This window comes from Ipomoea nil, unplaced genomic scaffold (genome assembly GCF_001879475.1).
Source record: "Ipomoea nil cultivar Tokyo-kokei standard unplaced genomic scaffold, Asagao_1.1 scaffold1043, whole genome shotgun sequence".
NCBI classification, from domain to species: Eukaryota; Viridiplantae; Streptophyta; class Magnoliopsida; order Solanales; family Convolvulaceae; genus Ipomoea; species Ipomoea nil.
In genome coordinates, this window is record NW_017617471.1 from 3,230,804 (window position 1) to 3,254,787 (window position 23,984).

Below are 23,984 nucleotides of genomic sequence, written 5' to 3' on the forward strand. Positions count from 1 at the left end.
TTTTTATTTATTTTTAAATTTAATTTTTTTTGTGTGTTTAATAGTACTCTTAATGTAGTTTCTAAATATATAAATTTTGTATACTAATACTAAATTTAATATTATAATAAATTAAATAAAAATAATTTCAGTAAAGTCTCTTTAACCGAACCAGATACATAAAATGCGTAGGATGGAGTATGTATTTAGGAATGCATTTTATATGAAAAATAAAATAAAATAAAATAGTTCAAATAAAAAGACCCGAAAGAAAATTATAAGAAGCAAGTCAGCAAGCAAGGGAATAGCAGTCACCGAGTCACGTGAAGCGGAAGGGAGAGAGACGAGCAGTGAAGAACGAAAGAGAATTGTCTGAAGGTAAAATGTCCGAACTCCATCTTTGTTCTTGTGATTATGGGCTTTTCTCTTCTTATCTCTACGCCTAAATATGCATACAAGTTTACTTCTTTTTCATGATCACGTCGTTATTAGCTTCACATTGCGATTTTCTCACACCCCATTTCATAATCCTACATATTATGTGTGACTTTCACTGGATTCTCACCATGCACTAACTCTGATCTCTAAAGTTTGTGACTCTGTGTAAAGGTAATAAAATGGAGTGGTGGGTTCTTGCCAAAAATGGGTATATCATATAGGGTTTAGTAGCCTTGAATATGAGAAATAAGTTAGCCTTTTTGAGATTATGGGTGTTGATTTCTCAGGATGGGTTGCTTGAAATTTTTGTTTTCTCTTTTAAACTGTGAGAATGGCTCTACTGGAAGGAGTTTGTGGGTGTGGGTTGGGGTGGGGTTTACGTTTCTTCTTGCAAAGTGGACTTCTTTTTATGTCGTCCCTGTCATATGATTAACTGATCCCTTTATCATTCAGCCATTTGTATATGTGTTAATCAAATATTTCTTGGTATTTTAGCCCTGGAATTCTTGATTGTGAGCTTATGCAAAAGAAGAAAGAAAAGAAATTAATGATTTTTGTGTAATTTGAACATAACCCAATGCAGGGTTAATTGAGTATTTTGGCAATACAAAATGTGCCCTCTCAGTCTGTTAGTCAATACAGGGTTCTACATTTTTCTATTTTGTTGCCCATAAAGCAAGATTTTGTCTCTCTCTATATTGTAGTGGAAGTTTCTATTTGTTCTTCCCTTGTATCCAAAAACAAAGTCTCTATTTTGAACATTTCCAAGAAAACAAGATGGTGATTATGGGGTTGTTCTGTTGCATATCAGGGGAATAGAGAATGGAGCTATTTAGTGTATTTGTATGATTGTATTAATGTTTATTTTGGAAACCTGCAGATTCTGGGATTTTTGTTCAGGGGAAAATGGAACCTACAAACGAAGAGTATGCTGCCTTTGAAGAGAAAGTAAAGCGCACTGTGTTGATTGATAACCTTTCTCCATTGGCTACTGAATCTGTCCTGAAGGCTGCTTTTAACCAATTCGGGGATGTCACAAGTGTTTATCTGATTCCCAACTACGTTGAGCCCATCAACACTGCACGTGCAGCTTTGGTGGAGATGCGGACTCCAAATCAGGCTGGAAACATAATCTATGAGGTGAGCGAATCCCCGTTTATGATCTCAGGGATGCCAAGGCCAGTCAGGGCACGTGCTGCAGAGATTGAGATGTTTGATGATCGTCCTCGCAAACCTGGTAGAAAGATGGAATGGCGTTGGGTGGAGCCTAATGACCCCGATTTTGAGGTGGCAAAGAAGATGACGGCTCTTGTGCGCAAACATGCTGCTGAGGCCGACTTTCTAATGAAGGTATAGTATACACACACACACACACATACATATATGTTGATTCACTATCACTCGCTCATATACTCTGAATTTTCATTTCTGTGAATAGCATCAACTGGAAGAGGAAGAAAAGCTCGCGAAGAAGCAGGAATTGGCCTTGAAGGCAAACCACAAGAAGTATAAGCTGTTAGAAAGCGTGAGTGGTAATGGTCCTAATGGAAATGCTAATCAGTTGGCTAAACATTATGGCTTGCCTTTCGGAGACTCTAAGAAGTTTCACTGAATTGCCATACTTTTCTAACTCATTGGAGACCAGATTTTATGAAGCCAAAGAGTGTAGTGTTAAGCAATTCTCCTGCCCTGTTTTGTGCCCTTTTTTGTGGTGCAGGTGATGTGCACTACTGGAAATCTGGAATTCACTATTATCATCTATGGATATGGAATTGGTAACTGTGGACAAATGCTTATAAATCATCTAATGCCTATATTAAACTCTTTCTGATTTCTAGTTAAAAGATTCTTCTATTCCTTGGTACTCTAAAGATTTGTGAAAAATAAAAAATACAACCCTTAAAAATGACCCAAAAAGTGAATTAAATTAGGTGAACAATAAAACTCCATGACAATATTTATTATTTAAGCAGGAATAGTCTAAATGTTTAAAAATTAATTATTTAATATTTTTGTAATTCATAACTATGTTACAATGTAATACCTGTCCATATATACCTTCTCAACCTATTGAAACACAAATAGTTAATGTCTCCACTGGTGTTTGAACTTGTGACCTCTCACAAGAGTATTTCTATAGTTTAAAAGTTATATTATAACGTAGAACAAGATGAATGTTAAAATTCAAGCGATGGTAAGAGCAATTAAGGAAATGACTGTCAAGTATTAATTGCTTTTATAAGCTTACAAAAACTGAAATTCAGAAAATACACAAGTATATGTCATAAGCGACATTTCTCCAGTGGAGAAACTAACACTAGAGTGAGGATTGTATCAATTACAGACGCAATTTACAAACAAACATAATTTTCATCAGTGGCTCCCTGTCATTCTGCCGTACAACCAAAAGGAAATCACGTGCCTTAATCTACCTGCTGCATAATCACAAACCAAAATTTGAACATAAACCATACAAGAATAGAATAGGTTGTCAAAAGGTTGAGTTGTGAACAAGTATGTGACTCTCAAGTCTCAACCACTAGTGTAAAATTAGGAAGTTACCTTCTACTGGACCGGGTAGTTCTTCTAGTGGAAGTGCGAGTATCAACGCCTTGGTCAACTTTGTTGGTTTTCTTGGCTCTTGATCTAGTGGCAGCTGCAAATGGTGACATGGGAATCAAAATTGAATCCATAAAATAGTATCAAGACATCAAGACATAGAAGAAAAAGACAGAAGAAGAGCAGGTAGTACCTCTTGTTGGATGAACAAGAGGTGATTGAACTTCACCCTCATCCAATTCTGAATCTGTCACCTCGCTGGAAGCATGAGAATGTGTTTTTGACTCGGGAAATCTTGTCTTCGAATGTGTGATTTCGGTTGTTCCTTCAGTTGACATATCAGTGAGTTCACTCTCTGTTCCACCTTCACAAAATTTAAGTTACTGCTTATATAAACATTTATGCCATCTAATTGGTTCAAACACTTTAAATTGTGAGTATTATGTACTGGGTATTTATACTTTTCCCACTATAACTAACATACTTTTACCTTCAGTAACTTCAGATTCACTGCTTTCCTCTACCTCTTTCTTGCTCACCATAAGGCTTGCCAGTTTTTGTTGATGATTTTGAGCATTCTTTGCAGTAACTTCCTGCTCTTTCTGTTCAATGTGGAATTTGTTGATCTTTTCTTCAAACTCTTCAATGCATGACTTGAGTTCTGGCTTAGAAAACTTCTTCCCCTGATGATTGAAGAATTATTCAAACAGGAGGAGTCAGAAATACTATGTTGAAATAAATCTCCAGAAAAAAAAAAAAAAAAAAATGTGGTGATGCCAAGCAACAAAAAGTACCTTGCTTATAATATTTCGGAAATGATCCATCACAGTGTCCTGAGATAAGGCATGTTCATATGTCTTAAATGACTCTATCAGCTTTCTTATGCTCTTCTCATTGAACGTTAACTGAGAGACGCAATATGAAATATATTCCCATTGCCTAACATCTGTAGCAAGAAAAGAGATAAATAATGTTATCCTGATTAGATGATTTAGTACACTGTTGAAACAGTGTAGTGAAAAATTGATTCTGAAACAATAATCATAAGCAATTAAAAAACGTCATACCTGTAACTCCACTAAATCTATTGCAAAGCTTCTCAACAAGCGCTTCCATCTGTTTGTCCTAAAAATTCAAAATATACAAGTCAGTGGATCCTAAAGCACAGCTTGACAGCATATCAAGTAAACCAATGATACCTTCTTTATTGAACCAATTAAAAACTGCATTATGTTGTAAAATGATTCTTGCTTCAGGTTCTGTGTAGATAACTTGCCCAGGATATCTGGAAGTAGGTTATAAATTGGATTGCTCCCTGAAACAGAAACCAAATGGGTTGCTTCTACATGACCTGTGCTCACTTATAGATTAAAACTGCCAAAGAAATTCATCAACAAAGAACAGATGGATATGAAATATTACCCTTTTTTGACAACTCATTGAAGAACAGTTTTGCCAGGCTTGATATTCGTTCATCTTCATCTTCTAAACAGATTGTCATTTCATTTATATAACCTTTTACCTGCACGCAATAGATAAAATAAAAAATGCTAACATAAGCTGCAAAAGGATTAAAGACAATGGGCACTTGGCACATTGAATGGTAACTGTAAGTTACCCCCCCTAACCTTCATCATGTCATTTAAAATGAGGTGAGACAGAACCAGTACAGCATTCTTCCTGACAGAAACTGATGGATCTCTTAGACGTGCATACATGTGCTCAGTCCATGGCTCTAATAAGTTAGGAAAACGAACTGCCAAATCTCCAAGGGCAACTGTGCAATTTGATCGAACAGTCTCTGATGGGGCATTCTCCACAACAGTGAAGAGAAGTTGGAGATTTGCATCACTGTAGAGAATCATGAATTCAGACTATTTTGCTATAACCACCAAGATAAAAGCATAGAGGCAAAGAGCCAACTAACCAGAAGTCAGCATCAATTATCATAAATCGACATAATGAAAGCATTCCGGATGCTTGTAGTTCAGGATACTGAAAGATTGAGGAGCCAAATCAGTATATGGAAAAGATTTTGTATCCAAAAACTATTAAAACATGAATAAACCATCAGTCCATAAGACATTCTTCAAATAGAGTACAGACATTGAACTTTAGACTTTTGGATGCAATAACTATGCTTATACAAATTAAGTCCATTTTATTACTGATTTTTTGCGTAGTATCTCAAAGATTTGCACACTCATGCAAAAAGAATGCAATTACCTTTTGCATCAAAGCATAGTTCCTACATAATTTTGAAAGAAAAGGTGCACAATGACCAATCAAGTTTTTCCCAGCAGAGCCACCAGAAACAATTTCTTTTTCTGCTTTATCAGAGAGTGAATCCAGTAAAGCATCTTCAGAAGCTGCCACACCTAGCTCAGCATTGATACCTTTATCCTACAATTTGTCAGTAGAAAAAATTCAGAACAACAAATTATCTAAATTCAAACAAACTGTGCAGTTCCTCACAAAATAGTTACTCCACATAGTGCAAGTGTGAAATGCTGATCACCTTCTGAGCATCAGGAGTGGTATTATTAGCATCAGCATTCTGTTCAGAAACGATTCTCTCTCTCTTTGCTTTCTCTTTCTGAATCTTCCGAACTCGTGATTCAATGTAAACCAATTGGTTCATAGCTACATGGCTTACAATAAATAGATATCTACTAAGTTTTGTAACATTAACTGAGGCAAGCATATTAGTGCTTCCATTCTCTATATCATTTTGTATCTCATCTCCCCCACAACAATCAAATACAGAACTAAGAGATCTTCTCACCAGGCTAACAGCTACATTTTCAGGAGAGGGATGAATAGTATATATAGTAGCTATTGCTTTATCAGCAGTTGCATACCATATACTTTCAGAAAGCCAATATCCCGTAACTAAACTTTCTAAAATACTAAATACTCGACTTCCATTAGCAGACAACAATTTTTTTCTATCTTCTTCAGACAGCCTTTGCAATGCAGTGCATGCTGTCCTTGCAAGTAAGGGTTCAACCTTTGCCCAGCGACCAAACCCAATGTCAATAATATCTGGAAGGTGAGAGCTAAAAACCATAGTTGACCTTTTTGCTGCCATGCACAAGACAGACAATGCACCGCGACTTTGTTCGGCTGTTGTTCCACTGAAATTGAAACAAAAGAAATCCCACAGTGCTGATAACTGCAAGACAGATAAATTATTTCAAAGTCTTTCCTCGAAGATTTCAGCAAAAGAGGAAAATCAGAGAAGTCCATCCAAATTGCTACAAGAATTAGTTACAGATGTGTTCAGGGAGGTATAAGTTATGCAGATCAATCAATTCTTTACAGAAATCCTTCAACATATAGGAGATATTTAATTATTTTACAACAATCATATTCAATGCAGTATCTTCAAAAATCTTTCAGAATTCAGACAGACATACTTGAACAAGGATTATCATATTTCTAGACACCATTTACTTTCTTCATCAGGGTCAACAACTACAAGTCTACAACCAACTACTTTTTCAATTGTTCAGGAAAAATGAAAATACCCTATATCTGCGTAAGGATCCTATTAGAAATAGTTCATATAGTTGTTACTATGATCAAATATTTGTTTTTGTTTTTTGTTACATCAAAATAATAAATAAATATCAAATATATAATTCAAACATACCATACTAGAAGTTATATCGCCTTTGGATATCAAGGCTCCAATTACAAGCTCAAGGGCTGCAAGATCTCCAATGTTTGAATCTACAGCAAGACTCAGGAGATTCTTTGCAGTTTCTATGGGATTCTTCTGTATGTAAATCGTTATGAAAGCATTCTCAACAGCTTCATAAATTGCTTTGTCCTGTGAAAATACCTGCACAATGCCATATTTGGCCCAGAATTTGGTCAGAAGAGCATTAAGGTTAGGCAGGGAGGCCTAATTCCTCTGGGTAGCAATTAGCATTGAGCTCTTATTAGAGGGGACCACTCCCAATGGATATTCAGAGGGGACCCCTCCAGGCTGAGATTCGGGGTCCGCCCTAATTCAATAAAACAAGAAAGATCTTCACTCTAATGATGCTAATAAGCAATTACCAGTGGCAACATCTTGCGTAGGCATGCTTCTGAGCCATCAATCTGAAACTGCCTGCACCTCATTAGCAAAAGAATTGTGTTCTCCACATCTGTGGCAGAAGATGAAGCCATTAATTGGACAAGAGTTTGCATTGTAGCAGAAACACACTTGGAAAATTTAAGCCCTGCTTCTAATGATGCAACCAAAGTCCTTGTTTGCTCCAAGTTGCCAACATCTGGCACAGAAATATCCTCCTGCGGGATAGGATCTTGCATCTGAGACAAGCAACTATCAGTTAAGCTATCATTCAGTTCCTTGGACATCCTTTCAGCACCTTCCTCATGTATCTCACCATCCCCATTGCAATCTTCATTGTCAGAAGGTAACCCATTTAAAACAGTATCTGATTGAGCCATCGGTCCAAGCTCATTCAATTTCTTATTATATTGTTTTAAAGTGGCTTCGAAAGAGGATGTTCGAAGTTGGGGACCAAAAGGGTTATGCTGGAGCATTATGATAAGCAAATTAAGTGCAGATTTCCGGACAATTGCACTCTTATCCTCTAGCCTTCCAGCAGCTAGTGCTGCGACCTCATTCCACATACCAATTGAAACAGAATGTTCTTCGCATAGTTCAGCCCAAACTTGAAGAACCCGACTCCTAGTATAGGCTGAGACATCCCTACAACGTTCCAACAAGATCTCCAGCATTGCCTGCTTCGTTCGAAGACGAATAGATTTTGAACTCACTTCACCTTCAGCATCATTAAAAGCCTTAGCAACCAATTTCCCTAACACTCCAACAAGAGCATTTCTTATCTTATATGACTCCCCACCGAAGTGTGGGATTAACAAGCCCACATTAGTTGAAACTAACTTAGGCAATTGATCAGCTAGCTCTACAAGAAACCTTCCTATATTTTCAGCCCCAACAGTATCTTTCACATAATCTTTTGGGTTTGTCCTTCCAATCTCTCTAATAAGAGAAGTGGCAAGGCTTCCATCTCCATACTTCTTTTCAGCCCCAGCAACAGCATCAGCCAAGTGAGAAACAGTATAGTCATATTTGTGAATTAAATGGAGAATTGAAGCACATGACTGTGCTGCAAAATGGAACTTAGTTGCACATGTTGCAATTATCCTGCTCAAGGCACCTTTTGTGTCTGAATCCTTTAACAGTGTAGCCTTCTCATACATGGAGAAAGTATTCCTGCAGAGATTCATATAACCATTTTATCACTGTCTACCTATACACAGCTACAGCAAATTACCTTTTTAAAGATAAAAGATTCTATGACTTACTTCACAATGAAAGACAAGTAATTTTCATCAGGCTCTGAAGATCCAAAGAGCAATGAGAGGTTGATCTCTAATGAATTAGCAATCAAAATCAGCATCCTTGCTCTTTGGGGCTCCCAATTCCATGAGCTTGCGAGTTGCTTCTTCCGACCACTAGCCATCACCTAAAATCATCATCCACCAATCACTTAAAATTCCAACTTCTATTACATGAGAAAAGAAATACACTAGTACATGCAAACATCAGTGCCAACAACCACCCATGCCATAGTACGATCAAAATGCAGATACAGCATTAAGAATAAAAATTAGAATGACGCTTCTTCCTTGAATTTTTAATTGCAAAACTAAACATTGATGTATGAATCAATTACTGACAGCAAACAATGACCAATTCATCAGCAAAGAAAACTAAGGAAATTCAAATTTTCAAACTATGCAGTGTGCATACTAATATAGAGGCGCAAATAAATAAATAAATGCTGGGGGCGAAATTTACTTTTGTATTGTTGTTTGAACTTGAACTAAACTCCTCAATGAGCACAATATGAATGAGGAAGAAAGTGTAAATCTTGAAAGCATTCCGATGTGAGGCCAAGCGATCACTAACTGAACTATCACAGCCATCGCTTTCCTCACTATCATCATCACTGCGATTATCATCTCGATTTTGAGAAGCCCTTGAAAACAATTCCACATTCGGGAGCAAAACACTGAGGTTAGACCTAAGAGACTCCACTAAATTGAGCTTACACGGGGGAGGCAAACGTGCGAAATCCTTCACGAGCGAGTAGACGCGGTCAAACACATCCTGCTCTTCGATGCAGAATAGCTCTTTATCCGTTAGGTCAAAGGAAACACCTATTCGAATGCAGAGAAAATGGAGGGAAATTTGAACGCAATTAGGAGCTGATGAGTATCTGAAGGAAAGGAGAGGAGCGGAACTGACCTTTCACGAACTCTTCCAGTTCAGAAGGGCGAAGAGACGACACCGATGTGGGATTTTGGACAGTGAGACGGCCGCCGTCGGCGTCTTCCTCCTCCAGAGATTGGAGATTTGGAGGGAAAATGAAAGGTGGAGCCATTCCCGAGAGAGAAGCAGAGTGAATTCTAGAGAGAGAAACAGAATCAGTTTCTCCGGCTCCGGCGCTGAAATTCAAAGCTTTTTGGGTGAATGGAGAGGGAGAATCAGCATCTTCTGAAAGAGAGAGAGTTTGAAATGAAAAGAAGAAGAGCAAGAGCGGGAAACCGGGTATGCGCATATTGGGCCGGGGGCCCAGTCTAGTGGAACAAGCATCGGATTTTGCCCATAGAGTTTAGCCCAGCCCTATCAGTGGTTTTGGGATCTTGGGGAATGTATGGTGGCCCATTTGATGTCTCTCCTCAATTTTCTCTCTTACTCGGTAAATTATTCTGTGGACTCGGATCCAAAATATTCACAATTTACATACTAAATATTTACAATTTACCTTTTAAAAATTTACAATTTGTATACTACAAACACACAATGTTAACATATATGTAATTGATTACATTATTTTGTATTTACAAGTTCCTTTCAAATACTGCAGTCACATAATATTAACATATTAGGATTTGATAACCCAGTATTGTATTCACAAATTCTCTTCTACAATTGTTATGTGTTTTGACTTAGAAACACAATTTATATTCTAGAAGTTCACAATTCTAATACTAAAAATACACAATTTATACGTCGTTTATGACCATGGTCCACCTACAATGTGGACCCGAGTCCATGGTATAACAACTCATCTTACTCTCTTAGACCGCAAATTATATCGGGGACCCTAGTCCAAATGATATCACTTTATATTAAGTTGTTAATGGCGACAACCAATGCATTATGTTTAATAACATTCATTTTCTTCCAAAGGCTGAACCCCAACCCTAAGGGCCCCCACATCCCGATCCGACAGAGCATTTGGGAGGATGTAAATCATGGTAACTCAACTGAACATGAATCGCAGAGGCTAGACCTGTGCTCATCTTGTATTATACTCATAATATTTGTTCTATATGTTTATAAACATGAGTCAACATGATGTAAGTGGGATGTCCATAGCCCACTAAGAACCCTTCAAGATTGACAATTTGTTGACGGGTTATGAACGATATCTCGAGAACCTGTTAGGTGAAGTACAATGTTTCAAAAATAATTAACGGGTTATTCACGACATATCAACTGACTGTTCCATATCCCGTTTGCGTCATATGATTTGATTTGACAATACATGTAACACCATATGACATAAATCTTAACATATGACTATTTATAATAAAAAATGAAAGTCAATGTATCTGTTTTGGTCTAATAAAACTAAAAGCTACAGGTTTTCAAAGCCAAATACCCAAGAAAATAAGTTCTCTTATATATACTAATAAAAAAGAGAATGCATGCAGAACATTACTAACTCTCCTGCATTAAATCCCTTATCTAACAACTACCAAAGCTTTACAATAGTCAGACTGATCTTTCAGCTATAACAATGGCAACTTTTCAGCCCCTATTAGATCAGCAAGACAAAATTTGATGAACTTCTTTCATCATATAATATGTGTACAGATCAGTCATATAGTCACAAATCTTTTTTTTTTTCTCTTTTTTTCTCTACAATTCTCAGGACCTTTGTACCATCCACCTATGTAACTAAAACAAGTAGGAAAAAGGGTAAAGATTATCACTTATCAGAATCAAATTCAGACTGAAAAAGGAACAAAGAAAGAGCACAGGTGGTTAGGTTAGAGATTGGTGAGACCATTGTATCTAGTTCTTGATCTATCTGGTGAAAGGCCTTCTTCCATGGTCTTCCTCTTGTTACAATTATTGTTGTTATTATCGGGTGGCGGTTGGTGCTGTTCTGTCTCAGATTGTGGCTGTTCTAATGGTAGTTGTGGCAGTTGTGATTGAACAACATCTGTTACACCAGACTCAACTGATGATGACTCTTCCGATGATGTTTCTTTGTGTTCTTGGGTGTCATCAGTCCCTGCTTTCTGGTGATTTTTGCCCTTGGTTTTCATCATATGAGGTTTAAGCTTATCCACATCTGACAACCTCACTGGCTTCAGGAAAAACTCTTCTGCCCCTTCCTCTAAGCATCTGTAAATTTTGCAAGATCCATCCTCATTAATTCATCCTCAACAAAGGGAAAAAACAAAACACAGTTCAGACCAGGTAAACCAGCCTAGGTTGTCCATAGCTGACCAGCTCAAACCAAGAAGGCCTTTAGGTCATTGAAAGTCGAACTTGTAACCTTATGATTATAAAGTCAACAATCTGACCAAGACTAACTTGGTTAAACCAATCTAAGGTTGTACATAGCTGACCAGCTCAAACTAGAAGGCATTTAGGTCACTGAAAGTCGAACTTGTAACCTTATGGTTACCAAGTCAAGAATCTGACCAAGACCAACTTGGAGATTGTTCATGCTTCATACCTATTGATTCTTGAAGGAACATTCTCAGATGACATGATGACAACTGGTATGTTTCTCAGAGATGAAGATTCCTGTCAGGGAAAAAGCAAACACCCATATCATTCCCAGAAAAATAAGAAGAAGAAAAAAAAAATCAATGTAGCCATTACAATGCACAAAATAAAAGTAAAGAATAAAGACAATAAGGAGGTGAGTGCTAGAGGTGACAGTAGCACATGCCCTTTCAACATCTAATTATGCAAAAATAGGTGGGCAAGATTTTTTGCCAGATTCCCACTGATCTCAAAAATTGAAAGCTGAGAAAAGGACCCACTTTGGAGGAGGCTATACTACTGGCTACAGTACAGCTTGGGTATGGATGGGAAATTTTTTGTCATGGGCTTTATTTTCCATGAAAGGAAAGAAATTTATAGAACCTCTCTCTATTTCTCAACAAAGCAAAATATAAAATCAGTGGATAAGAATGGCCCTCCAGAAATTACAAAACCAAACCAATATACCTTGATTTTCTTGAGCAAATCATAGCCTGTCATCCCAGGCATGCAGTAGTCTGTGATGATAAGATTGACTTCCACTTCCTGCAAATCCCAGAAAACAATAAGGAAATTTTACAGAAATTCTGGAATTCCTAAAACCAAGACAAAATGAAAAAAGAGAGAAATTTTTACCTGATTGTGGTTGGGTAAAACAGAAGGTTGGGTTGGGCAGTCCTGGCCATGTTCTAGTAATCCAAGAAATTCTAAGGCCTTACTACCAGAATCAACTGCAGTAACTGCAATGTAAAACACCCAAAAAAAAAAAAAAAAAACCAGAATCAGTATCAATGCAAATACCACAATCAAAGCCCAGGAATCAAATCCCACACTCACATCAATGTATCTAACCAAGAAAAGATCAGACCTTGACAAGAGGAAGTTTTGAAGAGCCTCTCAATGAGCTTCCTATCCAGGAGGCTATCATCAACAGCCAGAACATGAAACTGTGGATCTGCAGCTGCCATGCCCATTTCTCCAAATTCTTCTTCAATCCCCAGAATCCAAAGAGAGCTTTAAAAGCTAGAATAACCAAACCAGAAAAAGGGAAAGATGGAAAAAAGGTGCCTTCCTTCTTTGTTGGGGTATATATGTGAGTTCTTTCCCCTTTTTTCCTATTTCTTTTTTCCCCCTACTTTATAATAATGAGATGAGAAGAAGAGGGTATATGGAGAAGGAACTTTGTATTGAAAACCAAGACCCACCAAAATCCACAAACCCACAAAGCAAGATCTGACCAGATTTCTTGCCAAGATATCTCCACCCCGGTTTTCCAATCCTGGTTTTGAATTACAAGGCAAACCAATGGGAAAGAGACAATAAAAGAATATGTTTATACAAAGTTAACTAAAAGATTGCATATCCAGAAACAACATGGGGCTGCTAAGAAGTATAGTATAGAATATTTCTTTCAAGGTTGGGCTTTCATGTATATATGCGAAGAAAACTAGCAACTTTACTCATGGGGTGTTGTCTTCACAAGAAGGCTTGGGGAAGAATTTGAGACAAGGTTAAAGCATATATATAAATGCTGTTTTTTATGCTATGTAGTACTGTTCGTTGGAGCTTCTCTATTGTTGCATGATGTGGTAATTCAAATATTTGTTTAAAAAGGAGAGAAAATTAATGGACTAACTTTATAATTTTTTGGACCATGACATCAATACATCACAAAGTAAATAGTTTTTTTTTTTAAATAACTATTTATATAATTGTTTACGTGTGTTTATTTATTATATATATGTCAAGGTTAAAATATAACTTGACTGGTGTAGAGGCTGAATGACCATAGATATCATGTATTTGATTCTAGTTATAGAAGCATCAACATAAATAGCGTTTATAACATTTTATTTTATACTTTTGGTGATCATAGTTTTGTAATGTCGAACTAATTTTAAATTCACATGACCCCACTCCTAGAGTCATTGTAGAGGTAAATCACGAGTTGCACAATCAGTTTATCGGTAAAACTACCGCCTTCAGTCATGACATTAATTCAGTTCACCGGTAAAACTACCTCCTCACTGGTTTCCCACTACCGCCTTCAGTCGTGACATTAATTCAGACGACGCTAAGCCCTGACAAACCAATATGCTAAGCCCCATGGCATTTATAACATTAATTTATAATGGAATATTGTTGGTTTGTCACTTTCTTTTTGGTGGAGAAAGAGAGGCTAAGCCTCGGGATTATCTAACTCTACAAGTAAAGGCACCTCATATGAGCACAGAATCCCCCCCGAGGCAAAAGCTCTGCTTTAAAAGCTATGCCTGTCAATCGAGTAGGTGATTTTGGATTAACTCCTGGGATTTCGGGTATCGAACCTTCCATAGCAGTGATATCCGTTTTTCTAAGTTATTTAGTAATTCATTTGCCAGGTTCCATGGATCCACGTGTTCCTAGTCGAGCGGCCCTTCCCCATGCCGCCCTCTGCTTTTGGACTATGGGCTGGGGGAAGAGCTTACTCCGGAGCAATAAGAACGAAAGGGTTGGTGTGGCCACAACTACAACTACTGGCGCTTCAAAAGGCCCAAGGGTGCCTTAAAGTTCCTCCCCCAAACTAGGGATGACTTGTGGCTAGGGGTGAAAGGCCAACCAAGATAAGCTTACTCCGGGTAGAGGGAGCTTACCGGTCTGTCCGAACTTCAGACTTGAGTTGAGAAAGAGGGATCGGCCCCCGGGAGGGCTTTCAAGGACTGGGGAAGACGGGTACCCCTAAAAGGGGATAGGGGTAAGCGGAGCGAAGGGTTCACGCCCGTCTCTTTAGAGTTATTTAACACCCGAATTCTAAACTATGTTTACCAAGATTTGATTGATCACGTCTGAGGAGGGTATCAAGATCCTTCGGAGTGTCAGTGAAGATCCAAGTACCCAGTCTTTACTTTGTGCCAAGTTCGCCAAATAGTCGGCACATTGATTTCCTTCTCTGAAGATATGTTTGAAAACAATACCATCAATTCATCAAATTTGCATTTCCTTTGAAAGCAATCACTTATGGTCCTTCGAATTTTAATTTTCTACAACTTTAGTGGGGAAAAGTTTATTATTAATGCGGGACAAGTGCTTGTTTCAAGTCTTTCCATCTCTATTTTCTAACTCAAATTGATCTACTTTGAGAATCAATTTCTCATTCACACATTATCTGTTTTGAACATACAATATATTGATGTCTTCATCTCATTACGAAGAACCTGAATCCATTTTGACCCGACTCAAATCAAAAGTAGACCCCACATATATTTGTACCACAAAATAACCACTTACAATGTCATTTATGTTGTTTTTTCCAACAAAAGTAATCGAAAAGACAAAAATGCCCCTAGATTAAACAACCAAAAGTGGACTAAAAGTGGTAAATCCACAACCCTCCTATAACTAAAAACGATATTAAGTATATTGAATACTATTGATTCTATTATAAGGTATTGTATGTATCTGTTCTAGACTTTCTCTAATTCTACTATCGGGATTTGATCCTATGACCTTCCTTTAAGGAAAGTACAGAGGTGCATGGTATATGATCACAAGGTGTTTGACATAAGTTGTATTATATTATTCATTATTCTATTGAAAAAAGAATAAAAATATAGTAGTAGGGTTGGATTGGTCCACCAAAATCCTGCCAAGAGATACAAAGTGATGTAAGCAGTGCGGTCGATTTATGGTGGTGCGAAATCATGTGCGCTTACCATATCATGTCTTGCTTGGGGTGGGGAAGAAAGGGGAAGAGACCCAATTTTGTTTTCAAGATTTGCTTCCCATGCCCATCCAATGTCTGCCCATCTTCATCATCTCTCTACACTCTACATTGCCTATTCCTCATGTCTTCTTTATTCATGCCTCTTTTTATTTCCTAACAATATAATGGGCCACTCTTTCGCCCTGTTTGATAAATGAATGTTAGGAGTAGTTATGTTGTGCATCTGTATACACCCGGATGCAAAAATGAGGTCGTTTTATTAAAAATGCGCGTTTCCCCTTAAAAAAAAAAAATCAGGTTCGATTTCCAGCAATAACATTATGTTGTTAATTCATTCTGGAATTATAGTTCATCGATTCTGGAATTGCAGTTCATCGATTCTGAAATTTTAGTTCATAGATTCTGGAATTTTAGTTCATCGATTATGGAATTATAGTTCATCGATTCTGGAATTTTAGTTCATATGTTGTTGCTGGGAATCGAACCTAAATTTTTTTTAAGGAGAGACGCACGTTTTTAATAAAACGACGTCATTTATGCACGCACAGCATAATTTGCCGAATGTTAGCTGTTATCTGATTGGGTTAATTAGAGGATATAACTAGTTAATAACATTAGCTGATTGTAGAAAAGTGTTTGGTAAATTAGTTATTAGTTGTTTGTTATAATTTCTTTTTCACAAAAAGCTAATTGAAAAAGTTGATTTGAGTATTTTTTTTTTTTAATTTTAACATTTTCGAGTACAAAAAGCTAATTAATCAAACATTTATATTGATTTTTAAACCAAATCAAACAACTAATAATGGTCAAATAAATCAAAATTAGTCTATAGGCTAATTATTTTACCAAATGGAACCTTTAATTCTTGTGCGTTGTGAGTAGAATTCAAGTCGAAATCATATTAGTATCACAGTATTTCAGTGGTGAGAATACTAGATACTAGCCACATGCAACAACAACAACAACAAAAATCAAAATCAACTATCAATATAATGGGTTAGTCTTTAAAAAAATAACAAGAAAAATATTAATTATACTAGATTTTTAATATAATTATATCAAACTGTATATGAAAGAACTGAAGCTATATGGATTGTCTTGATTTCATTTAAGAATGGGACCTAGATGATCGAATTCAAGTTTGAAGATTAAAATCACCGTTTTTTATTAAAAATAAAAGATGAAAACCTTAATTGAATCAACAATTCATGAGCCACAACTCTCTCTGGTCATCGTCATTAATATCCGGGCTACAATCTCATGATTCTCATCTTATGCATATATTTTTTAGCATCTTTATTTGAACTACTAACAATGCAACATAATATAATATAAACTTGATTAATTATAAGGTCAATTAGGCTAAATCTCAACACCTTAAAAAAAAAAAAAAAAACATTGAATATTGTTTCAGGAAGTTGAATACAATTCACGCATAACTCATGAGGTGTGGATGAGATGGCGCGAGTCTCTTCTAGTTTAACTAAAGGTATTGAGTTTGAGATCTAAGACTGCTTTCAGTCTTTTAGACATAACTATATAAATAAGTTATTCTCATAAGACTAAATTGCTCGGATTTGTAGAGTTAATGATACATTTTACATAATATAAAAATGAGAAATATTAAGTAGACCTAATTTAATTAGATAAAAATGAATTGAAGTGTAAAACGGAATTATGGTTTCTAGAATCATAAATCATAATATTAGGTCAACATGAACATAATTAGATGATGAATACTAGGATTTATCGCTTTTAATTTGATTCAATTTCTTGTACTAAAATACACGCTTGTTGACCCCACTCATAGGAAATTTTGCTCACATTTAATTGACTATTGCATCCGGAGAAAATATTCCATTACTTTTAAAGAGCGTTTACTTCAAGAAACGTTTTAAAATATTATTATTGGATTGTGATCAATATGAGAACCAACATTTTCATGAGTGCATCAAAATTAATCTCATTCATTAAAAAAATAAAATTACGGATAAGGTTAATTGGAGGGATTAAAAATATGTGTGTATATTAGACATTATAATGTGTAAATATTGGGTTGTGTGCAACATAGAGACATGTTTAATATACACACATTATTATGCCTAATATGCACACCGGTGTTTTTAATCCCCAATTAATCATTTATCAAAGAGATGAGATTAATTGGTTCTCATGGACTCATAAGGAGGGAGTTCTCATAGAATCGCATCTATATATATATATATATATATATATATATATATATATATATATATATATATATATATATATATATATATATATAAAGGAAAATACTACTCTCACTCCCAAATTCTATTCCCAACTGTTACTCTATCTCACAAAATTTTGATATTGATATTTCATTGAGACCCACAGAATGAAGATAACTAATCATCAATTGTCACACAAGGGAGTAAATTAAAAGGAATGAATAGAAATAGAGAGTACATGTAGACATGTAGTATAACTCAGAATCATTGCCTTAGAAGTGACTTTGCCACGTGCAACTTATTGATATAGTATGACCTCACAAGATTAACAAAAATGTTTAAGGGTGCAAATGAGTTGAGACAAGCTCGAACTAAGCATGACTCAAGTTTAAGCTTGAAATAGCAATAGTAACTCAAGTTTCTGTTGAAGTTTAATTGAGTTTAAAAATTTAGACACAAGCTTACCTCATCAATTTTGATAAGACTCGAGTTAAATTCGATTGATTCAAATTAAGCTTGAGTTCGAACTGTATATATAATTTGATGAGTCACAAATCAACAAATTTTAAACTTTAACTCAATTCAATTAATTACTTAATCAGCTAACTTGAACTCAGTTCAAATTCGAATTTAAATAAATTCAAATCAAGCTTTGACTAGCTAAAAAATAAAGGAATATATGTGATTTTAACCATGTAATTAATCAAATAAAGTGACATTATATTATATTGACCGGTCAACATAGATCAACTAATGAGAGAAAGGATGAGCAAATTGGTACATATACCATATGATACAGTTAGTAAAAGGAATTAAAAATAAATAAATAAATTTGTAGGTGATATAGGTGATATGTAGCAAAAGATTTAAGTGAAGAAAAACACAAAGCAAGCGGCTCCCACCAAAGATTCTATGTTGCGAATGATATCATGCTAGTTGTGGAGATTAGTCTTCTAAAATTCAACGTTTGCAAACTCTAATAAGAAACTAAGAAACAACAGATATAAAGATGATCTACGTATGAGGATTTGACCAAATTAAAGACCCTTTAATTTCTTTTTGTATATTTTGGATTGGTTTCTCAAGAAAATCTCACATTTTTCTACTCTTTAGATTTGATTTTGATATTTGGCTTACCAAAAAGATGAAAAGTTCAAAACAATGATGTTGGCTAATAGTATTAAGAGATAAGCTCTGCTGTTTTGTGTGATTTTTGACAATATTTTGTTGGACCCTTTTCTTGTTCACAATAATACTATACTAGTGGTGGAGCATATCCATATAGCCTTATACGGCAAATTATGTTGTTAGCACGTGCCCAGTTTGCAAGGTGGACACGATTCTATATTCATGATTTTTATACTGTAGATTCATAATTTTTATACCGTAGATTTATAAAATTTATCCTTTAAATTCCAATTGCTGAACTCTGTTTTCACAAATCAGAGAATTATATGTTCATAATTTGATAACTATACAATTTAGAAATTATGAATTTACAGTACAGAAATTATGAATCTATAGTACAGATATTATGAATCTGCAGTATAGAAATTATGAATCTACTGTATTTAAATTATGAATCTACGGTTTAGAAATTATGAATCTAAAGTATAAATTTTATGAATCTACAATATAGAAAGAGTAAATACCCAAAATGGTCCCTCGACTATAGCTAAATTCACAAATTGGTCATTGATTTTCAATTTTAACCAATTAAGTCCTTAACTTTGCAATTTTAACACGATTTGGTCCTTTGTCTATTTGACCGTTTGTTGACTGTGATTTTTGAGGATATATATGTAATTTCATGGTCCATCGTCGATTTTTTAAGGTTCCGGTTGCATTTTCAGACCGCACTGTTACATTTGAATCCACCACCGAAAGCAATCTACCAAATCCTGTCGCCTTTCTTCATCCTCCCTTTGGATTCAATGTAGTTGAGTTCGTACCAGAGTGAAGAAGACAACGTGTTTCCGAACCGGTGCAGCGTCATCCTGGAGGCCTCCATGTGCTCTGGTGAGAGCTGCGGGTTCTTCTGGAGATCGTCGATGACGGCGCGGGAGCCGGCGTTAATGTAGAAGTGTTCGAAGGACCAAATCGTGTTAAAATTGCAAAGTTAAGGACTTAATTGGTTAAAATTGAAAGTCGAGGACCAATTTGTGAATTTAGCTATAGTTGAGGGACCATTTTGGGTATTTACTCATATAGAAATTATAAATCTACAATATAGAAATTATGAATTTACAATATAGAAATTATGGATATGGAACCGTACGTGCTCACAACATAACGTTCCGGCATATACTATACTATAAGAAGATATTAACAATTAAGAATTGAGCCCAAAATTCACTGTGATTTTTATATACAAAAATCATGCACCACTCACTCGTCCACCATTTTCAAAGACTTCAACATATCTTTGTATAGTAAATGATACTACGGGTGCTACTCGCATGAGTACTGAGGACTAAGTAAGGTGGTTGCTCTATGTATTTAGCTTTTTTTTTTTGTTATACTTGATTTTAATTAAATAATAATATTATTATTGTACCCTCCTTGTCACATTAAATTAAAGTACTTTTATCAACAAAAATTTATAAATTATCAACGTGTTTGCCTTGTTAATAAATAATGATATGATCTTGAATATATATAGGATAAATCCCTTGATCCTTTGACTATCATACTTAATGATTTGAATCTTTCTGGTTGCAATTTTGTATGAACATTTTATTACTTATTTATTTAAAATATTTAAAAAAACAGACTAAATGATTTATAAATTCAAATAAGAAAGAGAGAATAGTTTTTTTCCAATAATTCAAACCTAACTCTAAGGGGGCGTTTGGTTCAGGTAATCTTTGATTACCTAGGTAATCTGAGTCGGGTAATGTTATATTACTTTGTTTGGTTTAAGTTATGAGATTACCTGGTAATGTTATATTACCTGAAAGCTGATGTGGCGGTAATGTTTCAAGGTAATGTGATTACCCCCATTTTTTTAGGTAATCTTAGATTACCTTGAATTATTCCAACTTTACCCTTGTTAACTAATCCTTATCCTTATAATAATAATAATAATAATAATAATAATAATAATAATAATAATAATAATAATAATAATAATATTATTATTATTATTATTATTATTATTATTATTATTATTATTATTATACTATAAAATATACATGTGTATATTTATATATTTAGTTTTTTAATATTTGAACATTGATATACATTCATACATATAAATAAATAAAATAAATACACACACATAATATATATATATATATATATATATATATATATATATATATATTATTGAGGACATTATTGTAAATTGATTCATATAACCTAAAATATAACCCTTAACCAAACACGGTAATATCATATTCCACAATCCAAACCAAACACATAAGGTAATCTTACATTCCGGTAATCTCACATTACCTTCTTGGAGGTAATCTTATTACCTGGGGTAATCCAAGATTCCGTGAACCAAACGCCCCCTAAATGCTAAGTACATTCCAAAAAAAAAAAAAAAAAAAAGGAAATGATGGAGCACGTTGATATTGTCCATAAAGAAGGTATTCAAAATAATTTTAAAGAAAATAAAACTTTTAAAAACTAAAATATTGCATATTACCAACTTTGCATCACAAGTTTGACTCCGGAACGTCAAACGAGGTGAGCTTTGGTTGGTTCCTAGCAAAAAGATTCTTCGACACACCATAATGTTTGGTACAACCTATCACACTTAATCCACAAGATATTCAATTTATCAAACTTACAATGTAATTTTATCTTTCAAACATCACTCTAATGTAATCGAAATTTAATTAAAATAACGTTAACAAAAATCAATCATAACTTTTAAATACGATAATTATTCTACACCTACTCGACCACCTCTTATATACATACTTTATTGTATACTTGCAAATTCTTTCCATATTTACCATTATTTATTTTCCTTTCCTCATAATCTAAGTTGTTAAATATAATACTCCTTAGCTTATACATTGTAAATACTATTTTGTACACTTACAAAAAAAAAATTTAATTTTTTATTTGTTCATGATGCATTTATTGTTTCTATTATTCTTTTCTCTTTATAATTTTATTATCATTTTCTTATTGAAATTTATTAAATCACACAATATAGGATATGATATTTGATTAATAATAATAAATATCACATAACATATTATATTCATTAATTAGTTCATGAACTATCAACCTGTCATATGACAAAGAAAGCGAAGAGTCCGCACGAGCATAGCTCAATGGTTCAGTAGGTAGTGTTTGGAAGAAGAGATTAATGTTTGAACTTCGACGGTGGTAGTGTGAAGATTATGTTTAAAGTGGACATATCCTTTATGCGCACTGATATTTGGCCTTGTCTACTGAACCATTGAGTCCTCCTAATTTAATTTTGTCGGGCCAGAGTGTGGGGACCCTTGAGTTGAGAATTCAACTTGTTGTGAGAAGAAAGCAAAGATTATTAAACAATATAATCCCTTAGTTACAATAGACACAAAATCTTCACGAAAATAGAAGAGAGAGGAATTGTACAAAGTCATTATCATGTCCATGTACAAAGTGCATGTATTTGAGCTCTTTAATTGATGAGGGATGGCACATATTTCCATTTTCAGTACCAAGAATCGATAGGAATCAATAACCCTGCTTCAACTAAATGGCTTGTGGTCACTTCATCATAATTATAGACATGGCATGCTACAAATATATGTCACTTCTTGATTTATAAATAATCCATTAATGCCCACCGATTTACCTTAGCTTTATATAGAAAAAAAATCCAATAACAATATTTAGATTGTCTGTACCACTTTCAAGAGTGTGAATTTCAATCTGGTGTGTCACATGTCATGTTTTATATTATATCAGTGAAAGGAAAACGACGTTTTAGAGGCAGTTAAGTAGGGTAATTGTTGGTTTCAAAATTAGAATATTAGAGGAATTGATAGTGTTATTTGACCCATTTATCCTTTTTAAATAATTAAAAAAAAAAGTTTAAATTTAGTGAATTACGCTTTTACCATTATAAATAGAGAGGTTGACTATTCACTTCGTACCCCTACTATTACTTACTCTTTTCTCCCTCTATTTCTGAGATGAATAACCTGAGCTTGTTTCTTCCTGGATTTCGCTTCCAACCCACTGATGAATAGTTGGTTCTGCATTACCTAAACCCCAAAGTTCTCAACTCCCCTTTGCCAGCCGCAGTCATTCTTGAGATTGACAATGTCTACAAATCTAATCCTTGGGATTTGCATGGTACATTGTTAGTTTCTGATCTTCGTTTCTGTTGTAAACAAAAACATACATAATATAAGTTTTACAAAATTTAAAGGTTTGCAATTTAGCTTTTGGTCGTCTTTGGCAAATTTGTCATTTTGTATTTTAATAAAACTATAAATGTTATTATTATTATTAAAAGTGAGTCGAAATTGTAGAAGAATTAAACAATAATGAATTGCAAATGTGATTATACGGCAATAGGACCCATGCACTAATATTGAAGGTGAGAGTATTAATTACAAGGATTCAAATATCCATATAATGTAACATGTATACAATACAGTCATATTTGAACTTAATTAAAAATTTTATTAGATAAGAATTTCATATTCTAATTAACTTCATAGAGTTGATTTTGAATGGATATTATTTATGCAAAGAATAATATATGCCTACTTAATAGTAAAATTATGTTACAAATATGTTTCACTTCTTTTGATTTACAAATAATGCACTAATTAATGCCGGCCTGCTAATTTACTTATTATATAAAAAGAAAATCTAATAACAATACTCATAGTCATATGACGTATAAGGTCATATTCAAATTTCAAAGTTAATTAGCATAATATATTATATATGCCCACTTAATGGTAAACTAATATTACAAATAAATGTCACTTCTTGATTTATAAATAATGCACTAATGCCCGTTGATTTAATTTTATAAAATATCACATGAATAACAATATTCATAGTGCTTTCAAAAAAAAAAAAAAAAAAAAAAAAACAATATTCATAGTGTTTTCAAAAAAAAAAAAAAAAAAAAAAAAAAAACAATATTCATAGTCATATAAAAAATATGAGGTCATATTTAAACTTAAAATTTCTATTTAATTAGATAAGAATTCATATATTAATTAACTTGATTACATGACCTTAGAGCATCCACAATGGTTGGGGAGAATTGGGGGATAATGTAAGA

General features: G+C 34.4%; 3 protein-coding genes across 4 annotated transcripts; 1 reads left to right on the top strand and 2 right to left on the bottom strand.

Moving 5' to 3' along the window:
- Window positions 1–296: 296 nt before the first annotated feature.
- On the top strand, window positions 297–2,261 carry LOC109181356. Its single transcript, XM_019331106.1, has 3 exons — window positions 297–357; window positions 1,298–1,767; window positions 1,856–2,261. The coding sequence occupies exons 2-3, from the start codon at window positions 1,324–1,326 to the stop codon at window positions 2,027–2,029; spliced, it is 618 nt and encodes a 205-aa protein (XP_019186651.1). The 5' UTR covers window positions 297–357; window positions 1,298–1,323; the 3' UTR covers window positions 2,030–2,261.
- A 329-nt stretch (window positions 2,262–2,590) lies between these two features.
- Window positions 2,591–9,506, bottom strand: LOC109180897 (condensin complex subunit 1). 2 transcript variants are annotated; one of them, XM_019330608.1, is made up of 17 exons: window positions 9,272–9,506; window positions 8,822–9,183; window positions 8,326–8,486; window positions 7,045–8,233; window positions 6,632–6,823; window positions 5,495–6,151; window positions 5,203–5,379; window positions 4,904–4,971; window positions 4,605–4,827; window positions 4,399–4,498; window positions 4,176–4,291; window positions 4,044–4,101; window positions 3,771–3,922; window positions 3,467–3,659; window positions 3,170–3,340; window positions 2,980–3,073; window positions 2,591–2,849 (listed from the first exon to the last, which is right to left on the bottom strand). In XM_019330608.1, exons 1-17 carry the CDS (start codon window positions 9,405–9,407, stop codon window positions 2,846–2,848), a joined length of 4,053 nt encoding a protein of 1,350 aa, XP_019186153.1. In that variant the 5' UTR covers window positions 9,408–9,506; the 3' UTR covers window positions 2,591–2,845. The 2 variants fall into 2 exon arrangements, with proteins under 2 accessions (XP_019186153.1, XP_019186152.1); XM_019330607.1 differs by having other exon boundaries at window positions 2,591–2,852.
- Window positions 9,507–10,747: 1,241 nt separating this feature from the next.
- On the bottom strand, window positions 10,748–13,368 carry LOC109180902 (two-component response regulator ARR9-like). Its single transcript, XM_019330616.1, has 5 exons — window positions 12,684–13,368; window positions 12,452–12,555; window positions 12,284–12,361; window positions 11,784–11,854; window positions 10,748–11,446 (listed from the first exon to the last, which is right to left on the bottom strand). Exons 1-5 carry the CDS (start codon window positions 12,787–12,789, stop codon window positions 11,086–11,088), a joined length of 720 nt encoding a protein of 239 aa, XP_019186161.1. The 5' UTR covers window positions 12,790–13,368; the 3' UTR covers window positions 10,748–11,085.
- Window positions 13,369–23,984: the final 10,616 nt, after the last annotated feature.